The sequence below is a fragment of the Pelobates fuscus genome, chromosome 3 (genome assembly GCF_036172605.1).
Source record: "Pelobates fuscus isolate aPelFus1 chromosome 3, aPelFus1.pri, whole genome shotgun sequence".
Classification (NCBI taxonomy): Eukaryota; Metazoa; Chordata; class Amphibia; order Anura; family Pelobatidae; genus Pelobates; species Pelobates fuscus.
The window spans coordinates 327,833,185-327,859,861 of record NC_086319.1 but is presented as its reverse complement, the minus strand read 5'-3'; the positions used below and the strand labels follow the sequence as shown (position 1 = coordinate 327,859,861).

At 40.1% G+C, this 26,677-nt stretch overlaps 1 protein-coding gene across 3 annotated transcripts in view; it reads left to right on the top strand.

Annotated features, from left to right (window-relative positions):
• LOC134603233 (transient receptor potential cation channel subfamily M member 7-like) overlaps positions 1–26,677 on the top strand; it is a 62,754-nt gene that overhangs the window by 16,313 nt on the left and 19,764 nt on the right. For 2 of the 3 annotated variants that reach the window (XM_063449004.1, XM_063449005.1), the window contains exons 3-8: positions 6,862–6,900; positions 11,763–11,961; positions 18,261–18,474; positions 19,318–19,442; positions 19,520–19,691; positions 19,937–20,111. In XM_063449004.1, the coding sequence (XP_063305074.1) occupies positions 6,862–6,900; positions 11,763–11,961; positions 18,261–18,474; positions 19,318–19,442; positions 19,520–19,691; positions 19,937–20,111 (924 nt within the window). Of the gene's footprint in view, positions 1–6,861; positions 6,901–11,762; positions 11,962–18,260; positions 18,475–19,317; positions 19,443–19,519; positions 19,692–19,936; positions 20,116–26,677 lie in introns of those variants that run through there. The other variant, XM_063449006.1, reaches the window with a different exon arrangement.

The following is a 26,677-nucleotide window of genomic DNA, read 5'->3' as shown; positions in this document are numbered from 1 at the left end:
GTTTCGCGCAGGCAGGTGCCTACTCTGCATTGATGGTGAACCTGTGGCCGCGTGCCCACAGAGAGGGCCCGGCGTGCCACCTGTGGCACGCGTGCCATAGGTTCGCCATCACTGAAGTAGAACATTGCTGTTTCAAATATATATTTTAAACATGTATCAATAGTGACATTGTAACAGTTATCTGTCATAAATCTCTGACTCACACCTTACATGTACATTTTTTTTTAAAGTAGATAACCCAGAGTATTTAATATGGGGTATGTCCAGTCTTTTTTAGTAGCCCCTTAGTCACAAACACTGGCCAAAGTTAGCATTCATATTTGTTTGTGTGTGAAAAATACAAAAAACGAATTTGAACGCTAATTTTGGCCTTTTGCAAATGGTATGCCATCATGGGGGTAATTATCATTCCTGGGCTACCATACGTTCTCAAAGGCAACATTATCAATCTGGCAAATTTCAACATGGAAAAAAAGGAAATGCAAGCCTTATATTTGACTCTGTAACTTTTGAAAACACCATAAAACCTGTACATGGGGGGTTCGGTTTTACTCACGAGACTCAATGGAACACAAATACTAGCATTTAAAAAAAAATAAAAGTATCACAACAATTACATCGCCAGTCAAAGTGCCGTTTTTGTGTGAAAAATGCAAAAAACAGCACTTTCACTGACGATATGATCGTTGTGATATGTTTTACTGTTTTGAGTCACTAATATTTGTGTCCAGTGAAGTTTCTCGAGCAGAGGCGCAACTAAAACCATGAGGCCCTGTGCAAAAATTGCCCCCGTACATCTACCCATCCATAACCCTCCCCCATACGTCTACCGTCCCCCTCCCATGTGTTTCCTTCCCCCACACATGCAAACAGATACACATGCAGACACACATAGACTCACACACATATACAGAGACACACACAGAGACACATACATACAGACAAACAGACAGACATACACACACATACATACAGACACACAGACAGACATACACCGACAGACACACACACACATACATACAGACAGAGACACATACATACAGACACAGACAGACATACAGACATACATACACACAGATATACATACACAGACAGACATACACACACACATACATACACACACACACATACATACACACAGACAGACATTGACAGACATACACACACACACATACAGACAGACAGACATACACACATATATACATACATACATACAGACACACAGACATACATACATACAGACATAGACAGACATACACACACATACATACAGACACACAGACATACATACATACACACACATACAGAGATTCATACAGACACACATACCTTTTCCCTGGGGTCCAGTGGCTCAGCCTGATGGGAGTCAGAGTTCCGACTGTGACTCCCTCCTCTCCTTCCTCCCGCACGGCTCCCGGTGGTTGCTGGGAGGAGTGACCGGGGCAGTAACTTCCTCCCATCGCAGTCTGACATCATCAGAGGGGGCCTGGTTGCACTGTTAAATCACTGACAGAGCCCCCTGGAAATACATGGCATCGTGTGCCCCATGCTGTTAGGGGCTGTTGCAGCTAATTCATGCTAAGATAATTGCAGTTGTATCCAATTGGAAAAACTTAAACATATCTTGGTTAGGAAGAATATCAGCAATTAAGATGACAATATTACCTAAAATCACTTATATGACGCGGTGTATTCCAGTGCAATGTCCCATGTACCTGATTAACCAGATCCAGAGAGTGATAGATGTATTCATTCACCAGAACAAAAAGATGCGGATTAAGAGACCAATTATTGTTAAGAAATTCTGCAGAGGTGGGATAGCGTATCCCAATATTAAGAAATATCAAGAAGCCACTTTATTAGCTCATATGCTAAGATGAGTAGAGGAGGAAAATAGCAATAATTGGGCACAGATAGAAAAAGCTTCTCTTAAATATGATAATATTAATTCAATACTTTTTCAAGAAGAATTCTCCAGTAGTAGAGTTAATAATAAAGACTCGATATTATGGAAAAATGCAAAGAGTTGGGCTAAATTAAATATCAAATACACTCTTATTAATTTTCCAAGCGTGATTAGTCCAATTTCATGGTTGCAGAAAAAGTTTCCTTCCCCTTTGCTTGAGTATAATAGTCTGAGAGCTAGAATTTTATCCTCTAGTTTCCACTTGAAAGGAACCAGACAAATGACCGCTTGTGAAAAATGAATATGTTCAAGAAATAAGTCTTGGGGGGGCGGAGCCTAACCAGTGAGCTAGCAGGACGTGCACTGCTAGAGCTCCTGCAAAACGGACAAAAAAAACTTTGGTTTTATCGAGCTGCTGAACCACAAACCTCCGGCGGAGCAGCCCACGGCATTGTGGAAACATGCCGGAATCCAACTACGCCAAACACGACACACGGAGAGACCGGGCACCACAACAGCAAATAAGGCCTACCACAGGAGCTGGCGAGGAAAGGCGGACGCTTTCCCGCTGAGCGCAGACAGCCAAATGTGAGTATACCACACTCACCCCCCCACTATGGACCGGTGGGGGATATCACGGTCCACGCTGGACAGAGAACCCCAAGCTCTACATCCCTCGATTACACCCACGATCTCCTCAAGCAAAGTGGGAGTTGGGGCCTCCAAGATGGCGGATGCACGAGATCCAGCAATAACAAACAAGCAACCTAACACTGGACTGGGCGCAGGCACCAACGAGAGAGACTCCATTGATGTTATATTTGAAGTACTTTGGGCTAAGCTACTGGCACATTTACAGCCAATTGGGACACATCATAAAGAGACACACAAAGCAAGCGAAGGGGAGACTTGGGAAACCTCCTCAAGGAGTGTGGGAACCCCCAGCTACAACCCCCCGAACATGGGGCCCTCCTCGGCAGAGAGCACCAGTGATCGGCCTCCATAGGACCCCCGATCCACCGCGGAAGCTGGGGACCCCCAAGAAGGGGAAAACACAAAGCCCAGACTCACATCACGGGGCACCACGATCACCCACCTCACAAGACAATACCAGCAGGCACAGCGGTGGGGCTCCCAGAGCTGTAAGGCAGAAATCCTCACCACTGCCGACACGCCGAACCTCTGCAATAGATCCGAGCTGTCCCCATCAATATGCCGGGACCCAGTGGTGGCACACACATCTGGACAGCGCAAGAAACAACTGGCGCATTAAGGGACTGACAACACCTGTCAACTGCCGTGCGAGCGAGACTAGCCTTACAGGCCCAAGGGAGCGAGGTATGCCAGCGCTTGTCCCGCTCCTTCAATGCCCAAGCCAGTCACACTGTCCCAAGTTAGGGCCACGACACCCGAGACTTTTGCACTCCTGGGTCACTGACCCCCCACTCATGGGCATCGGCTAAAAGGACTCACAACACCGATGACAGGACCACACAGATGTCGCTTGCCTCTGGGAAATGACTGATGCGTACGTTGATTACCTCCTCCTTATCCTTTGTTTATTATGTACCGACCAGAACAGTCGTAGGCTGATCGGGACTCTAAACACAGGCCTGCAGATTATGGACTCATATCTCATTCAAGTCACAATCCTGTAGCCACAATATTTTTTGACATGGCACTTGTTTTTTGTATTTGTTATATTGCCTGTGATCTTTTTTTTTTTTTTCTTTTTTTTTGCCCTATCTACTCATTTGATTAACGGAGGCATCTTGTTGTTAGTCTCACTAGCAATATCAGTCTACTTAGCCTGCCTAAACTAATCTCTGCTGGACTTCCTAGCCTGTTACACTTAGATACTGGCATATGAAGCTTATATTGATCTATTCAGCATGTGTAGCCAGATAAAGCTAATCACTAGCATATCTATTACATAGTAACGTAAGCCTAAACAGCTAACCTGCAATGTTCTCTATTACCACTTTAACCTGTCTTATGCTAATCCTGTTTCTTATTTTTCTTAATAATCAGCCTAGATATAACTCGATGTTAAGCGTTAATAATTTAAAAATGTGCAAAGTTTTTTCCACTGCCTAACTAATGTAAACCTTTGTTCGACTCTGCATACTCTGGCTATTGTGGCAAGGTGTGCTATATGTGAATTACCACACACAAATAAAATAAAGAATCTAAAAAAAAGAAAAAGAAATAAGTCTCATATAGTATCAAAATGCTTTAGTATATTAAGAGATAGTGACCAGGATTTTAAACCTTTAACTATTAGACTTTGGAAAGAAGAGTTAGACCAATCTTGGCCAATGGAAACCTGGCTGGAAGCGGTTTCATCAACAGATAATTTAATTAAGTATGTGACATATAGGGAAACCTATTTCAAAATATGGAATAGATGATATATTACCCCGATCAAGCTATGGAAAATTAGAAAATATAATATATATTGATTCTTCTGGATAGGCTGTAATCAAATAGGCTCAGCTCTACATATGTGGTGATCTTGCTCCCTCATCCAAAACTATTGGAAGGAGGTTGGGGTTTGGATTTCTCGAATAGTAGGGGAAAAAATTAGAATGAGCCAAGAATTAGCACTGTTTCATTTTCTCCCTAAAAATACTACAAAAGAAGTTAAAAGCTTGATACCCCACTCCTTAATGATAGCTAAATAGCATTAAATTGGAAGGGAGAAAAGATGCCGACGAGTGCGGACATTAAAATTATCATGCAGAGAAATAGAGCATTAGAATGTAACGATGGACTGATAGGGGCATACAAGGTTCCGAAATATAGATGGGAACTATGGGATAAGTATTTTTTGAACCCTAATTAATAATTTTCATAGAGTTCTCCCCAGTCCCTTTCTCCATGACTCTTGGAACAACACATGATGTGGGTGTTAAGGTCATGGGAAAATAAGAACGATAGATGGATAGGTATATATATATAAGGCTTTGCAGTATAAAAGGACCGTTTGGTACAAGCATCTCTTGAACCCTGGTTATTGTGCTCCATAGAGCTTGAAAAATGTTGTTTCCCCTAACCCTCTCCCCCTCGACTCTCGGTACAGCGAATGGTGTGTGTGTGTGTATTGTTGTTCTATTAGAAAAAATTGACATAGAGAGTTTGGTGCTTTTTAGTATAGGCAGATATAGTCTGAGCACCTTATTCTGATAGGTAGTGCAATTTAACAGAAAAGAATTGGGGTATTCTTGTAATTTTGACATTTGGGGATGGGGAATGATGGTAGAAAACGGAGCCGGATACCCAGAAATCCATATGTAATGTCAACATTGGAAAATAAATGTATTGATCTTTTGTATCTGTTTGTTGCATGATATGGAATTATTGTTAGAAAAGAAGGGGAAAATACAAAAAGACTGGTTCTGAATAATAGATTTTGTACTGCAATTGAAAGAGCTTTAATATGTAATTTTTGTGCCATGACTCTTTGTAAAAATGACAATGTCTTTGCATGAATGATTATATGTATTTATGTTAAAAACTTAATAAAATATTATAAACTCAAAAAAAAAAACTAGAAAAATATCAGTTTCACAAACCATTAGTGGAAGCAGTCAGAAATATGTTCTATGTTGTGAATAGGAAAAATGTTTGCTGTGAGTGCTGTGGGTCTTGAAAATGGATACACCTTATTATGATGTTATTCACATAACCATTTCAGATATTTCCTGCTAGTTTAATTACAAGAGAATTCCTTGTAACTGGATTTATTTTTCCACGGTCGTTGTCGCACGTACCTGGTACGTCAGAGGTCGAGAAGTGGTTAAAGTGTAAGCTCACATGTGACAGGCAAGCTTAGACTTTAATGGCTGATACTAAAAAAAAATCAGTTATTTTATTGTGCGTAGGACTTAAGGATAGTGCACAAGTAACTTTTTTTTTTATTGTTATTAGTAAGTCACCTAAAATATTTCACAACAGCTCCACCCTTGATCACACCCCCAGCCACACCCCTAGTATGAAAGTGTCTCATTTTGTCAATTTGGAATGTTGGGAGGTATGCAAACCTAGTTCTCGCAACATATGCTTAGTTACAAGTTACAACTCTACATTATTGAACACATTTCTTCTAAGATAACCTGCTGAGATAGCAAAGGGTAGGTACCAGTATCCCTGCATACCTGTTTACACACCAGAATGGCCTGTCGAGCATGCTGATCTAGTTCAACACTAACTGGAGGGTAAAATACAGGTACATTAACTCATGAACTTCTGGAGACCATTAGGCAATTAGCTGATACAGAGTTTGAAAACACTGGCTTTAGTTTCCTGTATTGGGCCTGAAACCCATTATTTTGACTCTGATCATTAATTCTGTTCTGAAGTAACATGTTGTACCGGACTAAATTCATTGTTAAAATGTACTACGATAATCTGATGAAATAAAATATGTCTCCATCCAACTATAGTTGCTGAAATTCACTTATATCACTGACTAAGGCCTCTAGGCTGAAATTTTGTATATTTTTTTTGTCCTTTTTGAGCTCCAATAAATATTTTTTTTTGCCTTCACCCTATGTTGTGACGCCTGTGGACCTCTATTTTTTAGTTGTTCCTGGTGGGCTGGGAACCTTTTTCAACATACCTAACATGTAACTAACATGTTAACTGTAACTAACTGTAACTGTGTCTGTAACTGTAACTAACATGTACCTACTTGTGCGCAGCACTCCTTTGCCTAATGTATAATGTTTAATTTGTATTGTAAGAATGTCTGACATAGAGTGTTACTGTTGATGGATTATTGTCACTGTTGTTTCTCTGTAAGGAGTAAAATTATAAAGCGGCAGAAAAGTTTGAAATGACTGATAGCTGAATTTACATTTCACTGATGGTCATTTAGAGGTGCTATATATTCCCATCTCTTTCTTCCAAAAACTAAAATGTTTTTTTTTTTTCATTTGCTAATTGTTGTTTAGGTGCATTCCAGGATGTCAGATTTGCCAGCGACTTGTCCGGTAATGCCATGTTCATTAAGTGTATTTTGTAACCAGACAGATCATGTATATCAAGGGTCACATTTATACCCCAGAGACTCCACACATGGGTGTAGAAAACAGGGGGTGCGGGGAGGGAAGGCAACTATCCCCCATAAAGTCTGGGGCAGCTTTTAAAATCACATGTTTTAGTGTTAAAGAAAGATAAGAATAAAACAACATATGTTAATAGAGTTGGTAATCTCACTCTACTAATAGATTCCCTAGACTGAGATACTTTATCATTTTGCATGTAGAAAACAACGTGGATTAATGTATACTAGTGCTGGGATTATTATGAATTTCTGGATTTTCCTTTGTTCTTACCCCAATGGGTCTAAGAGAGAAATATTGCTGGCAACATTGCTAACCCAAAAAATTTAAAAACCCAAAAACCAAAATGTAAATTATGAATATATTATCAGAATTAAAAATTACACAAACATCTAGAGAGTGATCAGAAAGTGGGTAGAACTTGCAATAAACAATGGTGTCTCAAGATAAAATAAATTCTAGGCAAATGCCGAATTAAATGTATGGTAAAAACTGTTCTGATGTGTTTAGTTACCAACATTTTTCTTTTCTTTAAAAAGAGTATATTTTAACATTTTAAATCGTTTTAAATGGCTATAAATCTTAATTGTGATAATCTGCATATTAAATAATGCTATCCTTTATAATGTTTTAGAAGCCATTATTAAAGATGATCTGTAACCCATTACTCATTTCCTGCCAACCTCTAGATTTTACAGTGTCTTGAAATTGGATTGAAGTAAAGCTCATGCTGGAAATGACTCGCAAGGCATAGAATAGTTTTTTAGTTTTTTTTTTAGTAAAAAATATATAAGACTGTATTCATAAATGTAAGTTTATGAGGCTCGGCATTCTGGTGGATGCAGCTATCTTATACTCAGCGTATTTACCCCTTCGTGACCAAATTCAAGTGTATATATATATATTTTTAAAAAGGGTTTATTTTCATGTATTTTACAGTATGGAATGTAGTCCATAAAACCTCACTTACCCTGTTTTATACTTTGAGAATGATTACAAACCTGCAGAGAAATACAGTTCTCTGCCAAAAGTCACTGGCCACTGATTTAACGCTGGCAAGTTTACTGAAAAAGTAAGCTCAAGCTCGGCTTTCAAACAGTACAATAATTTTCAATGTGTGATTGGCATTCTAGAAATTAGCAAAGATTGTTGTTGTTTTTTTGATAACCTTTATTTTCTGTTTTTCGTCAACTAAAACAGGTAAACTTGAAACAGAATTTTGCAACATACAGGCGCATACAGTAAAAGTATTTGAGCTTATGTACCTGCTTACTTGCTTTCCTCCTCTTCCTTCCCTTCTCCTTTTACTTCCCTTCTCCCTCTTCATTCCCTTTTCATTTTACTTCACCTTCTCCCTCTTTCTTCCCTTCCTCCTCCCCCTGTCCCTCTCTTTTGTTGGCTTGTGTTAGTTCTCAAGGAGTTTAGCCGGTCTTTGTGTTACTAACAGTACCTCAAGTGCCAACCTTTGGTTTGAGGTAGTAGATCTTCTCTAACTGCTACGCCTTCCTGTATATTGGTCTCAGGTTCCGGCTACGCATTTTGTATGCCAATGGTGTCTTGCGTAGGATAGTGTGATTATTTCTAACCGGGTATGAAGATGAGGTGGTGAAATGTAGGGGTGTAGGAAAAATAAGAAGGGGAAATAAAAAAAAAAGGATAGGAGAGGGGGTGGGGTGTTTTGGCCACCACCCATAGACCCCCGTTCCTGGTGCGGCAATTCTGTTGTACTTCTGATCTGATGTGTGGGCACCCCCTGGATGGCCCCCTATTCTACAAGGGAGTGCTTAAGCTCCCTTGGTCTAATTGAGGGTTTTTCCCCATACCCCAGCTGTTGCTATCTGACCGTGCTGTGGTATTATGCATGCGCCTGTGTTAGTGTTCTCCCTTTATAAACGAAGTCCATCAATGGGAACCATTTCAGAGCACATTTGTCTGTTTGGCCTCTAAAGTCTGCTGTCATGCTTTCCATGCTATGTATCTCTTCCATCATGGCCACCCAAAAAGTTGGCGCGCCACTCTGCTTCCACAGAGTTGGGATCAGGGACTTTGCAGCTGTAAGCAAGTGCATGGATAATGATTTTGTGCTGTCAGTGTGGTGTAGGAGCATGGGGAGTGGCAGCTGCGGGAGGTCTGTGCCCGTGATCTCTCGTGTCCTCATGTTTACCATTGTCCAGAATGGGGTCAGTACTGGGCATGACCACCTCACATGTACATTAGTCCCCACCCCCTCCCCACACCGCCAGCAGATTTCAGGTGTATCAGGGTTCATTCGATGCAGCACATCTGGTGGTCTGTATCACAAGGTCAGGAGCTTGTAACTTAGCTCCTGGTACTTCGCTCCTACCGATCAGTTGTGTGTTAGGGTGTATATTTTGTTTCACTCATTCTCTGTTAGTGTTACTCCTGCTTCCCTTTTCCATCCGGTGATAAATGGCGCTGGCCGATTGTCTTCACCCATCATTAGTAAGGCATAAAGGGTCGATTCCCCCTTGTGTAAGTGTTCTCTAACCGTACAGTAGTTCTCGAACTGTGTGAAGATTATTTGAAATTGTTGCTGGTCCTTATGTTTTGTATAGTGTGTGTATATCTGGTGATATCGAAACCTCTCCATTGTGTTCGGTTGTCGGTCGGGGATTAGGTCCATAAGGGTTTTGAGTTGTGTGTCCACGCACCATTGGCGTATATACATCCAGTTTGTGCCCTTGAACCCTGCCAGAGCATAGATTGTTATATAAGTTTTAATTACCTTTTTATTTTAGAAAGATATGATTTTAGATATCATAACTGTGGCGGAACCAGCCCTGCCACTTGTGCCTGGAGAGGACTGCTTGCCAGCCTCTTGCCCTGCGACTATGGCCCTGGGATGTATTGCCCTTCTAGGAACTGATTTGGGCATGTTATATTGTATTATGCTGCTACTGGCCCTTTAAGAACCATCTGGGGACATACTGTGGAGTTACTGGGTGGCCACCATTTCATGTATCAAAGGCACATGGTGAGAACAATGGATGAAGCACATGGTGAGAACAATGGATGGCGGCCATTTTAACTCACAGACACTGTTGTGACTTTTCTACACGGTGCCATCTCGCCGGTATTTGGTCGTGCAGACATCGTGCAGTAGTTTTAAACTATACAACAGGGGACACATTATACATCAATTATTTTTCATATAGCCTGTATATGTTCTGCAGAATCTGCATTAAACTGTATCTTCCAAACTAATGAACGGATCTGCGTGAATTTTGGATATGTGGTTCACCCAGATCCCCCGGTTCCGAGGATATACTTTATGGGGTTATTGCATGTTTTGGGGTCCCTGTGATAGGTTTTATAAAACTGTATTTCTCTGTCTGTGATAATTATATTACCCATTGTGTTCAGTAATCATATCACAGGCAGAGGGGAGGATTTTGTGTGGGAGTGTCTGTGTGTATTGTACGGATTAATTGGTTGTATTTAAAAACCCTGTGGGCAGTACTATGTTTGTGGATTGTGAATAAAAGAGGCTGTATGTGCCAGTACAGTCAGTTCTGCTTGACCTCAAAACGAAGTGTCGTCTCGCTATTGGGGGAATTGGATTGTATGCTGATTGCCAGGAGTGTAAGCTGATTGTATGCTTTTCCTGTTCAGACGTTTACAGCATTCAAATGCTTGAGAGCATTCGTATGCTTCTCCGGTTCGGTGGTTGTGGTGTCTGCTGCAGTGCTTGGAGTCCTTTAGGAAGCACTAGGAGCATCCTTCAACGGAGGTACCCAGTCGGGGTTCCCGTCGATCCGTTACAATAACATTATACAAATATATTCTGGGCCAGTACAAACCTTTAATCTCGAAATCTATTCATAAACAGGCCTATACATAGGACACAAGGTCACGCATTTAGGCTGGAAGAAAGGAAATTTAATCTAAGGCAAAGAAAAGGTTTTTAAGAGCAATAAGGATGTGGAATTCTCTGCCTGAAGAGGTGGTTTTGTCAGAGTCCATACAGATGTTTAAACTGCAATTGGATAAATACTTGCAAAAACATAACATACAGGGATATAATTTCTAATTAGTGGGGTAATAGCTACTTGATCCAAGGAGACATCTGACTGCTATTTTGGGGTCAAGCAGGAATTTTTTCCTAGTTTGTTGCAAAATTGGAAGCGCTTCAGACCAGGTTTTTTGCCTTCTTTTGGATCAACAGCAAAAACATATGTGAGGAAGGCTGAACTTGATGGACGCTAGTCTCTTTTCAGCTATGTAACTATGTAACTATGTAACTTTATTTGTTGTATGGAAATTATGCATAAATGCACATTCGTTTTGCATTCTGTTTCTAAGCTGTACTGTTAGTAATGCCCTTAAGCTCTGTTAAATACCAATAGGGAAGTTATTTGACCATTTTTATGTATCTATTTGTGTAACATCTATTGTATGTGAGAAAACATTTTGCTTTTATACGAACATTTTAGACCTTGTGTGAAATATTGTAAGAGAAGGGACACTGTATACTGTCTTAAGCTTTTCATTCCTCAAATATTTTAATGTGGGATGAATAAATAATTTCAATTTTAAGTCTGTCTGCAAATTGATTTATACACTTTTTTGTGTTTTATGTTGCTATTTTCTACCTTTGCATCCCTTGCTTTACATAAATGCTATGCTAATATTTTTCAATCAAAAAGTGCTCAGTGGTTAAGGGGTTAACATACCATTCATTTTTTAATTGTACCCATAGCTCCAACTAAACTTCCCCATAGAGTTGAGGTTATTTTTTTAAAAATGTATTTATTTATTTTTAACGGTAGGTGCTGCTGTGGCCAACTATTACAACAACATTCACGTTACATTGGTAATCTGGGTAGTAGCTCCTCTGGTGTACACCTGGGTTCAAATCTCCACCAGGAATTAGGACCTTGGACAGTGGAGAGGCACACTGTGAAGAGTCCCACAGATGCTTATGGCACAATCCTTTTTCAGGGTGGATCACAAGGCTGTAAGGCTAAGGTAAAAGATAATGGAAAATATCTTAATCAAACTATTGGTTGTCTTTGAAGGGATATATCCCACTAAAGGTGTACTGGAATCTGTATTGTATGTTCATGTGGAGTGGAAAAATAATAGAACAGATAAGTCAAAGGAGTGTTCTTATTTGCCAAAATTTTCCATACTTGTTTTATTGCATTCTAATTTTCAAAACAATTTTCATAAACATTTTTTTCCGGTAATGCTGCAAAAGTTAGAAATCTTTATCAAAGAACTGTTTTGATCATATAAATAATCTTTTCTTATACCTTCTTATGTCTGACTTAAAAAAAAAAATTATTGTGAATGCATAATATCAACAGTAGGAAAGTATGGAGTTTCATGTCTTGATTAAGCAGTGAGATTGGATGATGTAATGCCAGGGTCTCAACATCCCTGTGACTGTCAGGTTTGGGTATAAGAACTATGCTGGCTTGGTTAAACACAATCATCAGTAGGTCTTCTAAATACATTTTATGGAATAGGTTTTTGAGAGTGGGACTAATTTTTTGTTTTAAGGATTTGTAGTACTCTGCATTAAATCCATCAGGACCTGGTGCTTTCCTTTTTTTTTTTTTTTCAAACATCAATGATGATTAACTTAAGTATTTAAACAAATATGTGAACTGGAGTCAATGCTTGTCCCACACACGTATTCGAGGAAGCTGAAAGATGAAATACCGCTCGCCTCGTTTTCGACTTTTCACTTTGGGCTTTTTCAAGAAAAAAAAGTTTTTATCTTGAAAAAGCCAAAAGTGAAAGGGCCAAACGCTTTGATTGAAGCTAGCATTTTTTCAACTTCCAGCTCCCTTGTATTTGTGAAGCCGTGTGCGTCAGAGTGTTCCACCGATCAGTGGTCAATCTCCTCTGACTTTTTCAAGCAGACTGACTGTGCCGAGGAGATCGACAGAGTGGTAACCAAAAGCGTTGACCGCTACAGTGCTGCTCTGTGCTAGCCATTGCATGCTTTTGTGGTTATTGGAGGCAACAACCACATATATAACCAGGTAGGCATTCAGCCTAACCCACATTCGGAAGGCATATGCGATAGTTACAGCAGATAGGTGAGGTAGCAACTTCTAGGGCGCAATGTTGTGCATCCCTGGGCCTGTGTAAAGTCCGGCATCAGTGAACCATGGACTCAGGGGCTCCTGGAGTTCAAGTCCCTTCCCCTGGGGGTGAAACAGTAGGTCCTGGTGGTGCTATGCTGCGCGCAGCGGGTAACATTCTGTCTATGTGGCAGATGTAGTGGGGTCTTGCCCCTGTTTGCCTTCAGCCTAGGCGGGCAAACAGCAGAAGTGGACGGTGCTCGCATGATTTGAGTGCCCGAGTAAGGTCTACTCACCGCCTGGCCCTCGCATTCCCAGCCTTTGTCCTGATGTCGGAGTGGTAGTGTAGCTAAGTGTGCCTCTAAGGAGGCCCAATAGTTGTTGAAAGTCTGATTTAGACATTGCATGAATTGCTCTATGGTATTTTGGGATTCCCTCCTGAGCTGCACAAGTTGGAGACCACAAGGTAGGGGCCCTGTCGCCATCTTGTTGCTTTATGGCTTTCCCATTTTTAAGTGTCTCTATTGCTAAGTGAATTTCACTCTCTTATATTGGCTCACTAACAAGCTCCCTGGATTCTTCACTCAACTGAAAAGTCTCCTAAGAAAAGCCATGTTGTTTTGGGCATGGTCATCCGGCTGGGCTTTGGCCAGTCGTCGGTAGTAATCATAAATTAATTTTTGATGGCTGCTTGCGAGGTACACCTATTGCCCTCTGGGGTGTTGATCGCTGTGATGGGTTTAAATTTTGACCTAGGGTTGGCTAATCGAAACAAAAGTTTCCCAGATCTTACACTCCACTGAACGAAATTTAGTTTTTTTGAATTCTAGCTTTGACTATGCATGGTGCATGGTTGACTATAAAAGTGTGAAGGGTGTATTTGGCATCTCGGTATGTTTGTTTATGATCAGCTAAAGGGTTGACCAAGTATTGTCTGTGTGCCAGTTTAATATCACGTTTAAGTAAGGTGAAGTCTTTTCTTCATGTTTTTTCTAACTGATGCAGTATAAGAAAGTATTCCCCTCATGACTCCCTTGGACGTCTCCGATAGAAATGTACGGTCATCGTGTGTTTCAGATTATCATCCACAAAGTTTGCCCTATTGGACTGTAAATGACTCTGGGAACACAGATTTTTAGATTTGCTTGGAAATGCCAATGTACAGAGAATGGGTGTGAGGGAGGCGTGGCGACCGTAAGTGATAGGTGCGTGATCCAAGAAGGGGATCATCACTATAGTGAAACTGGCAACATAAGGTAAAACCTGCCAGGATGACCAGGAACATACCAATTCAAGAGAAGGAGTCATGAAATGGAGAAGGGAATTTGTAATCTAACTCACCACCATGAAAATTCCCTCCAAATAATATGAAAAAGCAAAGTAAAGGATTGCCGTCTGTGGGAGGCGTAGATCCTGATGAGGAATGCATTAAAGTCAACGTCAATTTTCTGTAAGCAACATGAGGAGGTTAGTGCAAGAGTTTGGAGCATATACATTAACAATGCAAAACAAGTTTTGTTAATGGTAAATGGTAAATAATGTAGCATCCCTCTGGGTCAATATCACCAGCTGTGGATCACATACTGCAGATTGGAGTGAAGTAGAATCACCACATTTCTTGCTTTAGAGTTGCATTTGGCAGCTATGCAGGATTGAATCCATGGAACCTTGAGTTGGGTGGTCTCAGAATGGGACCAATGAGTTTCCTGTGGTAGGACAATCTGGCATTGGTGCTTGGACAGGTATGTGAGAATTTTTTGCCTCCTGATTGGCGTATTCAGTCCCTTCAAGAGATGAGCTTAATAGTAGATCACACAGGAAAGGATACTGCACTCCTACATTAGAATCCAGTTGCTCCGGGCCTAGGGCTGGAAAACCCTAGTATAATAGATAGAAAGTAAATAAGGTCCACTTACTCAGGATATATCAAGAAGCAGGTTTATTAGAACAAGAAGTGCAATGTTTTGACCCACAAAGAGGCCTTTGACTAGCTCAAGAACCTAATAGAAGAGGCAGGAAGATATGTGATAAATGGAGAGATCATAATTGTAGCCGATACCTCGGATAGGGATGTAGCAGAATGTAGCAAAAGGCTTAGGGTTGGTGTTCCGTCCTTTCCAACCTGAGTGAACAGACAAGTGCACAGCAAATCGAAATAGAAGAGGGACATTGAGCCTGAACTATATAGAATAATTAGATCCAATAAAGAAAAGTGATAATGCTATTACTGCTTCTCATGAGGGTCTAGTCAACAAGCCTGGAGAAACTTTGTCCCAGTTTGGCAGGCCATCCTGTAGAAATTCAGAGGCCTCAGTCAATGAGATTGTGGTAAAGTTTTGATTAGCAATTTATTGACGCAGAGTGGCAGAAAAGAGAAGGGGACGAAGCGTATACCCTTCCTTTGTAATGTTGAGCACACAGGCATGAATACCTTGTGTCATTGGGAAACTTTTACAGAATAATCTTTAAAAATGTGAATTCCAGGGGGGCGGAGTCTGACTAGCAAGCGAGCAAGACGTGCTTGGCTTGAGCTCCCGCCGAAAAGGCTACCTAAACTCTGGAAATCGGGGGGTGTAAACCTGGAAGACCTGCAAATAGTGGCTTAACAGCTAGAGGAACCCAGTACATACCAGCAGATACACGACTTATCACACGGAATGCCCGGAAGCTAAAATGGCGGACTGAGGCCTACAAGAGAGGACTGGCTGGGAAGGCGGCCGCTTGCCGCTCACCACTCCGAGCCACAAGCACGCACACATCATGCCCCTGGACCGGTGGGGGATATCCCGGTCCCAACCAAACAGATCTGGTCCGGTCCCTGACCTGCTATCGAAATCGACGGCTAAAACCGATGGACTGGAGAGAAAGGCCTCTAAGATGGCGGCTATAAGCGACAAACATACTCGTGGTACGCAGAAACAGCCTGTGTCACCCAACACCAAACTAAAAGTTAGAGACTCCCTGGACATAATCTTTGATAAATTCTGGGCTCAGTTACTGGCCCAATTACGACCAGCCGGTGCCATGCCTCTCCCTGACTCATCTGCAATGCAAGCCTGCAGCACCGGGAGGACTGGAAAACCTCCGGCGGGCGCACAAACACGCCAACCCACTGCAACCCGCATGAAATGTCCACCTGGACAGAGGGCACTGAGGGGATCGACCCGCAGGTACCCGCAGGTACCGGCCACACAAGCGGACACCACACGACGGCACACGCCTGACTCACGCAAGGCCTGACTCACGCAAGGCACCCGCACCCGGGAAAGACCTTGGACCTGAACGGATCCCAGGCTCGTGGCCTGAAGGTACCAGCCCTCACAAAGATCCAGGGCCGAGGAGGCACCGTGTCCACAAAGGGCTGCACAGCCGAATTACTGTACCTCTTCGACTGCTCCTATACCCGGCTGCGCACAGGGATCGGGTGATACCTCAGGCAGGGAGATGCAGCTGCAGGAACCGTACGGAACTCATAGGAACTGTACGCAGCGGGACTGAAAGGCATTTAAGACACCCGAACACATGAAAACCATCATCACCTGCACTGCATAACATGCCTACACTCAATAGTGGCACTAGTTTACTGGAATAAACAGCACTACACCTAATTTTGAACAATACGTTGCATTACCATATGCATGTATTATAACCTACCATACTCGTTTAGCTAGGTGCCTAAGACCTTAACTGCCTAAAACAGATGCCTACTCTCACTATCCATACTAGACATGCTAGGCCAAACATATACCTTACTATGAAAACGTGGCAACCTTTCTTTTGTTTAAGCCTGTTCAACACTCGACTTGTTACTTAATATTGTAAAACTGTGCTCATGGGTCCTGCATGTTTAGCATGGAAAAACAACCTGAGGACTGCTTTCAGGGCACCCCAGGCCAGCCTGTAACGTTTATATGCTGCAAAAAAAAAAATTAGAATTCCATACCTTTGTTATTTAGATTGATCTATGCTTTTGTAAGCTGTGCGGATGTGAACCATATCATGAAAGTTTAAAAATCTTAAGGTTGCGATCTCAAGGTTTTGGTTCCAGGATATGTAATCGTTCTATAATACAAGTAGTGTAAGAGGTGATTGCAATTTGTAAAGTGTACATGATCCAATGATCCAGGACTGAAAAGTGGGAATAATATTCACTGGCTTTATGAATTCCAGGAAGCCAATAAATCTGAGGTTGTTCCTCCTGCACCTGTTTTCTGGGTCACCCAATTTGTCTTGTAAAGAGGTCAGTGTGTTATGTTGATGCTGAATTGTGGGTGGTAACTAGTGCAATTCATCTTCTGCAGTACTCTGTCCTGTTTCCAGTAAGGTAAGTTGAGAAGAATGAGTCTGGGGCAGATGGACTGCACTATGCATAGATTTCCAAGTGTCCTCAAATTGAGATTCAAAAACCAGCTTAAGGAGATTTGAAACGCCAAGAGCGTCAATTTGGTCAATTGCAAAATAGTGAGCATTGGGTCAGATAACCAACAATCTGATCAAAAGCACAGAAAGATGGCTGTCAGAAAATCGAAGTGGAAAAAGTGATTTCTTCAAAAATTGCAGTAGACATGAATAAATTAAATAATATTCTAATCTAAATATTATATTAAGACAATAAATAAAAAAAATTGAAGCAAGTTTTTTTATATTTAAAGTTGTTATTGATTCCACATATGAGGGGGTACAGAAAAAGAAGGGACAGGGGAAAGAGGGGGGTATAAAGCATTTTATTTGGACATCTCATTTGCACGGAAATACAATAATACAATAGATATAGAAATATATGTTCTAGAGTTCCAGGGATCTGTGCGGCACCTCTCTCGCAGGCCTGTACCGGCATCCTTAGTACAACCTGATAGTATTACAAAGCTTACATATATGCTTAAGTTACTGATCTCCAGGTGTCCCACGAGTTCCAAGTATCTTGGAGGAGCTTGGAAGGGGGTAAAATGCTTCTGAAGCCTTTTTTCGTTTATACATTGTTTGTCTACCTCCTTAGTTAGATTCAATATGTTTGAAGTTATATGTGTTTTCCAAGCTCTCGTTATCAACCTTTGTGCTGTTAATAAGACATGAAATATAAGCTTTTGTTTGAAGTTGTTCTTTTTAGGTAACAAAGGCCATAAATATATTTTTCTCCTGGTAGTAGTGCTTAGTAGACCTGCACACTTTCAACTTCTGAGTTACAAACCTTTTTTTTTTTTATTATATTGCTTTAATTTAATGTCCCCCCAGTATGTCAGGTTGTCAGATGACAGCAAAACTGAAGACATAGTCCACCTCATGGTGAACTATTGGAGGATGAATATACCAAAGCTGGTTATCTCTGTCCATGGTGGAACTCAGAAATTTGAGATGCACCCCACAATGAAAGAAGCACTTTGTAAGGGTCTTATCAAGGTAGCAGAAACAACGGGAGCTTGGATTCTAACAGGAGGGATAAATAATGGTAAGTGGAAGTCTTTATATTGCTTTTCATAGGATTTATGCATATCAATGGTCCTCATCTTCAGCCCTTCAGACACTATTTGTCTATTTAACAAATCCATACCTTTATTTATATTTGGGGTGATATCTGGGGTCTGCAATTGTTGGTAATGAGCAAGGATATAATTCTTCTCCTGCTAATATGCAGTAGAATGAAATTGCATCATAGCTGGTGCCTACATTCACTATTACAGGGGTGTAAAAGTTTGATCTCTCAGCAGTTATTGGTCTTCATTGACAAGTGAATATAGACTGGGAATTTGGAGTCTGTTCACGGTTTATTGGTGAATATTCTGAGCTCATTTCACTGGTAAAATAACTGATACGTCTATGTTTAGATTCCCAACTTCTTATTGAATGAACTGTTAAAATAATTAGATGGAGAAAGTTCTGTATTGTGAGACTACATGTTACAAGATCCAATATACCCGCAGCACAGAAACTGTAATTGGTAAAGGTTTAAGGAGAGGTTTGTGGATTAAACAACAGTAACATGTTCAATTAGAAAAATGGGAGGGGGGAGAGGGAGGGGTCTCTCCATATGTTCAATTGGTCTCATACATGATCTTATGTAAAAGTTATTTTGATTGGGCACAATATAGACAACGGTAGGCCCTCTGTTATACAGGTCTGTAAAGCCTAGTTGAAACTACCTGAATTGAGCACATTAAATGTTTTCTAATGGAATCAGGCAACACATTTTCCTGCAATGTAAATAGCCTGAAAATTATCCTACTTTGTCATCTGACAGTTGCTGAAAAATTCTATTAGAGATCTTTACACCTAGTTTTCCTTCTCAATACAGGAGTAGCAGCACACATAGGAGATTCCATAAAGGAAGTGGCTTCCAGGCTGACCCACACAGTTTGTACAGTGGGTATAGCCCCATGGGGTGTCATTGAAGGAAGAGATGATCTTCTTGGGCAAAATGTAAGACTCCTCTTTCTCTAAATGACCCTTCTCTTGTCTAGTCATACAACCCTGATTATAATTTTTTTTTGGTTCAGGTAATGGCTCAGTATCAAGCTTTGAAGAATCCACTAAGCAAACTCCATGTCCTCAATAGTCACCATTCTCATTTCTTACTGGTGGATGACGGGACAGTTGGGAAGCACGGAGGGGAGATTCATATACGACGAGAACTGGAGAAGAAAATCAGTCAACAGCAAATTCATACAAGTAAGATTTTAAGTTAAATAACAATAATACATGTGTTCACTTTAAATATTTCTGAAAATTGCTATTTGGTGTCTGTTAACTAGCTCTTACAAAGCACAATCACACATGCAAATCAATAAAAATGGTTGTTTCCATTGTATGTTGCTCTAATATAGAGGTGTAATTTTGTATGTGTTTTCAAACATGTTCCATACTTCATTTTTTTTTATTTTTTATTATATTGATGTGTTCTATCAACCCTCTAGGGACAGCCACATGTGTTCCTCTTGTGGCTATTTTCATTGAAGGTGGCCCTAACAGCATCTACACAGTGTTGGAATATCTTCAGCAAAAACCTCCTGTGCCAGTTGTTGTCTTTGAGGGAAGTGGTAGAGCTGCAGATCTTTTGGCCTACGTTTATGAACAAACTGAGAGCTGTGGGTAAGGAAATATCTGTGAGGGAGCAGTAAGATATTGGGATATGAGTAGCCAGGATAGCTTCACCATTTTATTATAACCTGTTAGAGTGATTTCACAGTAAACTTTTTTTGTCTCTTAGGTTTTGTCTCTTTGGATTTAGTTTAGTGCATGAAATATGTGTATATAGCCAGATCTAACTACATCACAGAACCTACAGCAAACTAAAAACAACAGTTTAATAGTCAAATAAATTCATCACTCTGTGTGCTTGCCTGTCTACTATCTCATCTATTGCCTATTCAAAATTTACATTCCAGCAGACTTCTATATTATGCAGGATTACCTGATATATCCATTCACTGTCCATTGAAACCCCATGCCAAACCATCCGTAGATTGCTCTACAGCTTTTTACCAATGCATACAGCAGGGGCAGGTAACGTAGTAGTAGTTCTGTGCCAAAACAAGATCTTGAACAAGATCATGAAGACCATATTTTCTTCTATTGAGGTGTGTATGTTGCCGTATTGTGCTTGTGTTTTATGGGTGCTACAATGTCTTTGTAAGATTGTATTTGTGTGTAAGTGGGCTCCTTTTTAAGGATCTTAATTACTTTGTGAGGAAGCTCACGATTTTGAGGTCATTTAATATTAAGGAAACCGTGGGTACTACGGAATGTCCGAGGATGTTCCATAATCCACAAGACAAAATTGTTTTCCACAACCTCTTATCTTTATAGGAGGAGCAAGATGTGCCACTATTGGAGATGGATGTTATGCGCATTGTTGAAGCCAACATCTCATCGGGGTTAAAGGCCCCCTCTACCTTCTATCCACAGGCTGATAAGGGACCGTTTATCCAATTGTTTTATTTAGTTTTGAAAGAGCTTAAGGATTTATGCTTGCGCTGTGGCGCTAAAAATAAACTGAAAAATAGTTCTAATAATCTTAACCAGCAGGAACTACTAGCCATCAAGAGCCTTAAGAACAACCCTGATCTTATCATTAAAGGGGCTGATAAGGGAGGCGGAATTGTTTTGTTAAATAGGAAGGATTATATTGAGGAAGCATTGAATATTTTGGGTAATAAAGAATACTATCAGGTTTTAAAGAGTGACCCTACGAAGCTTTATGAAAAGGAGTTGAGAGTCCTTATAGAACTAGTTTTCTCTTGTGGATGTATAGATAAAAAAGGAAAATGGTTACTTTTTGGCCACACAGTGTAGCATACCTATTTTCTACCATCTGCCTAAGGTCCATAAATCCTTAATCATCTCTGGTATAGGTTCCCTTATAGCTCCCATTTCTAAATGGGTTGATTTTCATCTTCAGAGGTATGTTCCGCATTTGCCCTCGTTTATCAAAGATACAGGTCATGCCCTGTCTCTTGTGGAGGAGGTTGAGTGGCTAGATCATTATTGTTGGGTCACCATTGATGTAGTCTCACTCTACACTAATATTGACCACACGCTTGGCCTCAAAACTATTTCCCACTAACTCTTCTCTGATCCTTTGTTATCGGTAATACAGGCTGATTTTATTTTGAAGTTCACTGAATTTATTTTAAAACATAACTATTTTGAATTTGATGAGGTTTTCTATTTACAAACCAAGGGGAATGCGATGGGGGCGAGTTTCGCCCCATCCTATGCCAACTTGTTCATGAGCCTCTGGGAGAGCACCATGATTTTGGAGGATTCGCATTGGATGGGGCGACTCGCCCTCTACCGCAGGTTTATCGATGACATCCTTATTATTTGGAAGGGAGGTTGGGAAGAAATATAAGACTTTGTCTCATATTTAAATAATAATCTATGGGGTCTTACCTTCACCTATCATAGACACCTGTCCACTATTGATTTTCTTGATCTCACTCTGATAGGTTTTTAGGGGAGAGTTTTAACCAGGACTTACCAAAAGAGTGTTGACGTTGATGGGTATCTCCATGCTGACAGTGGCCACCACTTGGAATATTCCTTCTGGCCAATTTGTCAGGTTAAGACGTAACTGCTCCTCCCTTTTGGATTATGAGAGTCAATCTTATTATGCCGTCGCTTCATAGAAAAAGCTTATCCTGCTAAACAGATCAGACGGGCATATTTGAGGGCAGGGGCACTAGAAAGGGAAGATCTTGTCCCTACATCAGGCCCTTTAAAGGATAGGGTAAGGCCATTCGATCAGGAGTCGCACTCGAAGAGTGTGTCACACACTAGTAATCACGAACTTATCCTTAACCTTCTAGATGAGTATAATTGCCCACAAAAGAGGAGAGCTAAGTACAATATTAGTACTAAGGATGTGGGAGTAGGGGCCACTCCTGTCTTTACTATGGTTTTCAACAAGTATTATGATGACATTATTAGTGTATTTTATAAATACTGGCCTATCCTTAAAAAGGACCCTTTACTTTGTTTTAGCTTCTCAGAACTCCCGAATATTACTTTTAGGAAAGCCCCAAATTTGAAAAATATATTGGCCTCCTCTAAACTAAGGGACAATTTGGAGGGGCAAACTACTAGTAAGAATGGTGTCAACAATATGTGTTGTTGGGCGGAGTAGATGTTTGACCTGTGGGTATATTTGCCACAATATGTCCACTTTTAAATCATATAGGGGAGAAGAAACTTTTGTGGTTACCCATAGGATTACATGTAGTACCCCCTTTGTTGTATACCTTTTGATTTGCCCTCGTAATCAGCATTATGTAGGACAGACCACCAGACCTCTGAAATTTAGATTTAGAGAGCATAGACTGGCCATATTGAATAAAGATAGGAGATCTTCGGTTGCACGACACTTTGAGTTGTTTCATAATAGTGACCCGGCATTAAATAAAGTGATGGGAATAGAGTATATACCCCCCACTAAGGATCCTGCTATTAGGAAAAAAACATCTTATCAGGGCTGAGTCCTTATGGATTTTTAGATTAGATTCCCTCACACCAAATGGCTTAAATGAGGAGTTGGAACTTTTCTAGTTTGAGTTTTCTTTTTTTCTTTTTTTTTTTCTTCCTTTGTGGCACAAGTTGGTCTGCTTAAGAAATATATGTAGCTGCATGACCGAGATGCATCAATATAGGGGACATCTGCAGTGCACCTATCTTGTGTGTAGATGTTTTCTTTTTCTCTCTGATTTAGATTTTTGCTGTCTTATAGAAATTATTATAAATTTCTTTTATATTATTTGTTTAATTTTAATGGCGTTTTTTATGCTGGTATTATATCAGATCGTGTAGAATTATTTCGCTAAGATTTTATTAATTTGTTTGTTAAATTGTCAGTATTATAAATGCCATTAGTGTATGTCTTATGTTTAACAGGTTTCACTCATTTTGATTAATTACCTATAATTATCCACTCCGGGGTTTACCTGCTGGTTCTATTTTAAGCAGGTATTTAAACCCTGGGTGGTGGTTTACGTACACGTACTGATCTTGATAAAGTCCCACAGCTTGGGACGAAACGCGTCGATCTGTGGGCTGTTGGCTGTTCCCTTCTCTCCATTTCCCCTGGGTCTGACGTCCTGTCTTTATCTTTGGCTGAATACTGCGGTCTTTTTTGAAAATTCCGACCGCGGTATTTATTTATGGGCTGTTGCTGTCCGGGCGGTTGCTTTACCACTCTGCACCTACCTGTTTATTTTCCCTACTTCATCTCCACCGCGGTCTTTTTTGAGTTGGAGTCCCTTTGACGGGGTTCATCTGGTTGCCTTTTGGATCCGCCCGACAGCATTTTTATTCTGCCCACCCAGGGAGGTCTTCCGGACGTTTGCTGTTTTTTTACTTTATTTTATTTATTATTATTATTATTATCCTTTTTTGCTTTATAGTATTTTTTATTCCTTCTGGTTATATTTGCCTCTGGTGGGGGCCCACACCAAGGTCAGGTATATTTTTATATATTATTATTACTATTATTGTGTACACGGGTATTTTTTTATATATTTTTTTTGTTTTTGTTTTGTTTTTTTGTTGTATCACTTAGTGATTGAACCTTCATATATTTTTTATATTTAGGTCGTTCCACCTTTAATGGCTATTTAGTGAAGTTAGTCAGTGGAAACATCTAGTGTTACATATATTTTGTTACTTTTTGTGATACATTTGTATTTATTTGTCCGGTTAGATATAACAGTGGTGATTGGAATCAGCCCCCTGCTTATTCGTTTTTTATATTTGTGATAATCAATAAAAGGTTTTTGATAATTATTTTATATTATTTATTTAGATTTATATTTATAAGCGCACACACCCTATTTTCTATTTCTGTGTGTATAACTAATCAAGTCGCTAGAGTGGGTGTGGAGCTGCTCCCCTTTTTATTACTTTATTATTTTGTGGTGTTATTTCTGTATGTACCATTTTTTTTTTATAAGTGGGCTGTAATATTGTATATGTTCATAAGTAGTTTGTGGTATTGTGTATGATATAATACTTTACTCATGTATTATTTACAGGATAGATTATATATTGAATTTTTATATAAATTTCTTATTGATTCTTTATTAATTTTGGGTTTTGTATATAGTTTTTATGTACTTTTGGAAATGGACATTCTATACATTGAGGGCCGTTCTCTTGTTTTTGGATGTTCTCACTAGGAATCATTATCAGATGCTATAATCCCTTCTTCTGCTAACATTATGGAGCATTTAGTATACATTCAAGTTTACAATCAATTACTACACTATGAACAGTTATGTGGACACGTAATTACCATACAGGGACCTCTGATACTGAAATCAGATGTAACCTGGACTGTACAGCTCAGGTTATTATCTTTTACAAGTATAGCCTCTGGGTTCTTCAATATATGATACATACCTGTATAGCAGTTTTACTGGAATACAATACAATAACAAACATGGTCTACTCCTCTGTTACCAGTTAAAATAAAGCCACACCCCTTTATGACACGGTCTCCTTATTTAATCCGACCGCACCAGCTGATCGACGCTGGATTATTAAACTACGTTCCGTACTCACGAACCGGCTACAACTTCGTTGTGAAAGCCCTCTGTTACCGGACCGGACTGGAAGACTTCAAGTTCCCTTCACCTCTCCTCATCCACGACTAAAGCTGAACTCTCTTCATTCACGATAACCGCCTCTGAGGAGATCTCGGGAACCAGTGTTCTATGTGCCGGAAGCTAAGTAAAACCTCTGTGATAAGCGTTGCATCTCAAAGCCGTTATTTCCTGTCTCCAAAGTCCTTCGATAAAACAAACCAGTTACAGCTAACTTCAACTCATACTCAATATAAGTTAGCTGCATCTGTCTTGCTTCAGTTAAATACTATGGAACAGCTATTGTAACTTCTTATCACCTAATTCATTAATACTGCTAAGAGACTCTTTCTGATTCAGTGTCTGCTAATTACTACCGTTTACTACTTAAAGCTACAGTGCCTGTAAATTGTGGACTTCAGTTATCTTTTACTACATAAAGCTACAGTGCCTGTAATTATGAACTTCAGTTATCGTTTACTACTTAAAGCTACAGTGCCTGTAATTGTGGACTTCAGTTATCGTTTACTACTTAAAGCTACAGTGCCTGTAATTGTGGACTTCAGTTATCGTTTACTACTTAAAGCTACAGTGCCTGTAATTGTGGACTTCAGTTATCGTTTACTACTTAAAGCTACAGTACCTGTAATTGTGGACTTCAGTTATCGTTTACTAATTAAAGCTACAGTACCTGTAAATTGGACTTAACGTCAATACCTTTTACTTTTTATAATAAATATTCAAACTATACGAAATCTGCAGTTGTGTTCCTTCATAACAAATGTTTAGACGTGACAGAATAATCCAGCCCTTGTAATGGATCCAGCAGATTTCGATTCTACGATAACTACGCTGAATCAAAGAGTTGATACACTAGCTCAAGGTGTGCAAGACCTGCAAGTTACTAACGAAAGAATTCTCACTTATGTCAGAGATTTACAAACTCATACTCCTCATACTATTCTGCACTCGGCTAGCCATCCTGCTGTATGTAACCCTGAAAAGTTCTCTGGAGATCGTTCTAAATACAGGGAGTTCCTTAACTCTTGCAAACTATTAATTGCTTTGAAACCTAGATCTTATCCTACAGAAAGAACTAAGGTTTGTTCGGTTATTTCCTTTCTAAGAGGTGAACCTATGTCATGGGCCCATTCCTTTCTGGAAAACGATGACCCCATCTTAGACTCACTGGATGAATTTTTTGAAGCCATGTCTCTTCTCTATGAAGATCCTAACAAACAAGCAACAGCTGATTTAACAATCAGAACTCTACAGCAAAGACATAGACCCGTTGAAGATTACATTGCTGAATTTAAAAGATGGGCAGTAGAAACGCAATGGAATGACATCACATTGCGCAACCAATTTCGAATTGGTTTATCTGAAGCTGTAAAAGATTAACTATCTAGAACAGAACTCCCTACTACTTTGAACGCTCTAATTCACCTATCAATCAGCATTGACAGAAGATTAAGAGAAAGAAAGGCCGAAAAAGCCCTCTTACATTCTAAAGACCGAAAACCTTTCACTCCCTCAAAAGCTCCTGAAAAGACTTCCTTACCAAGCGAACCTATGGAAATAGGG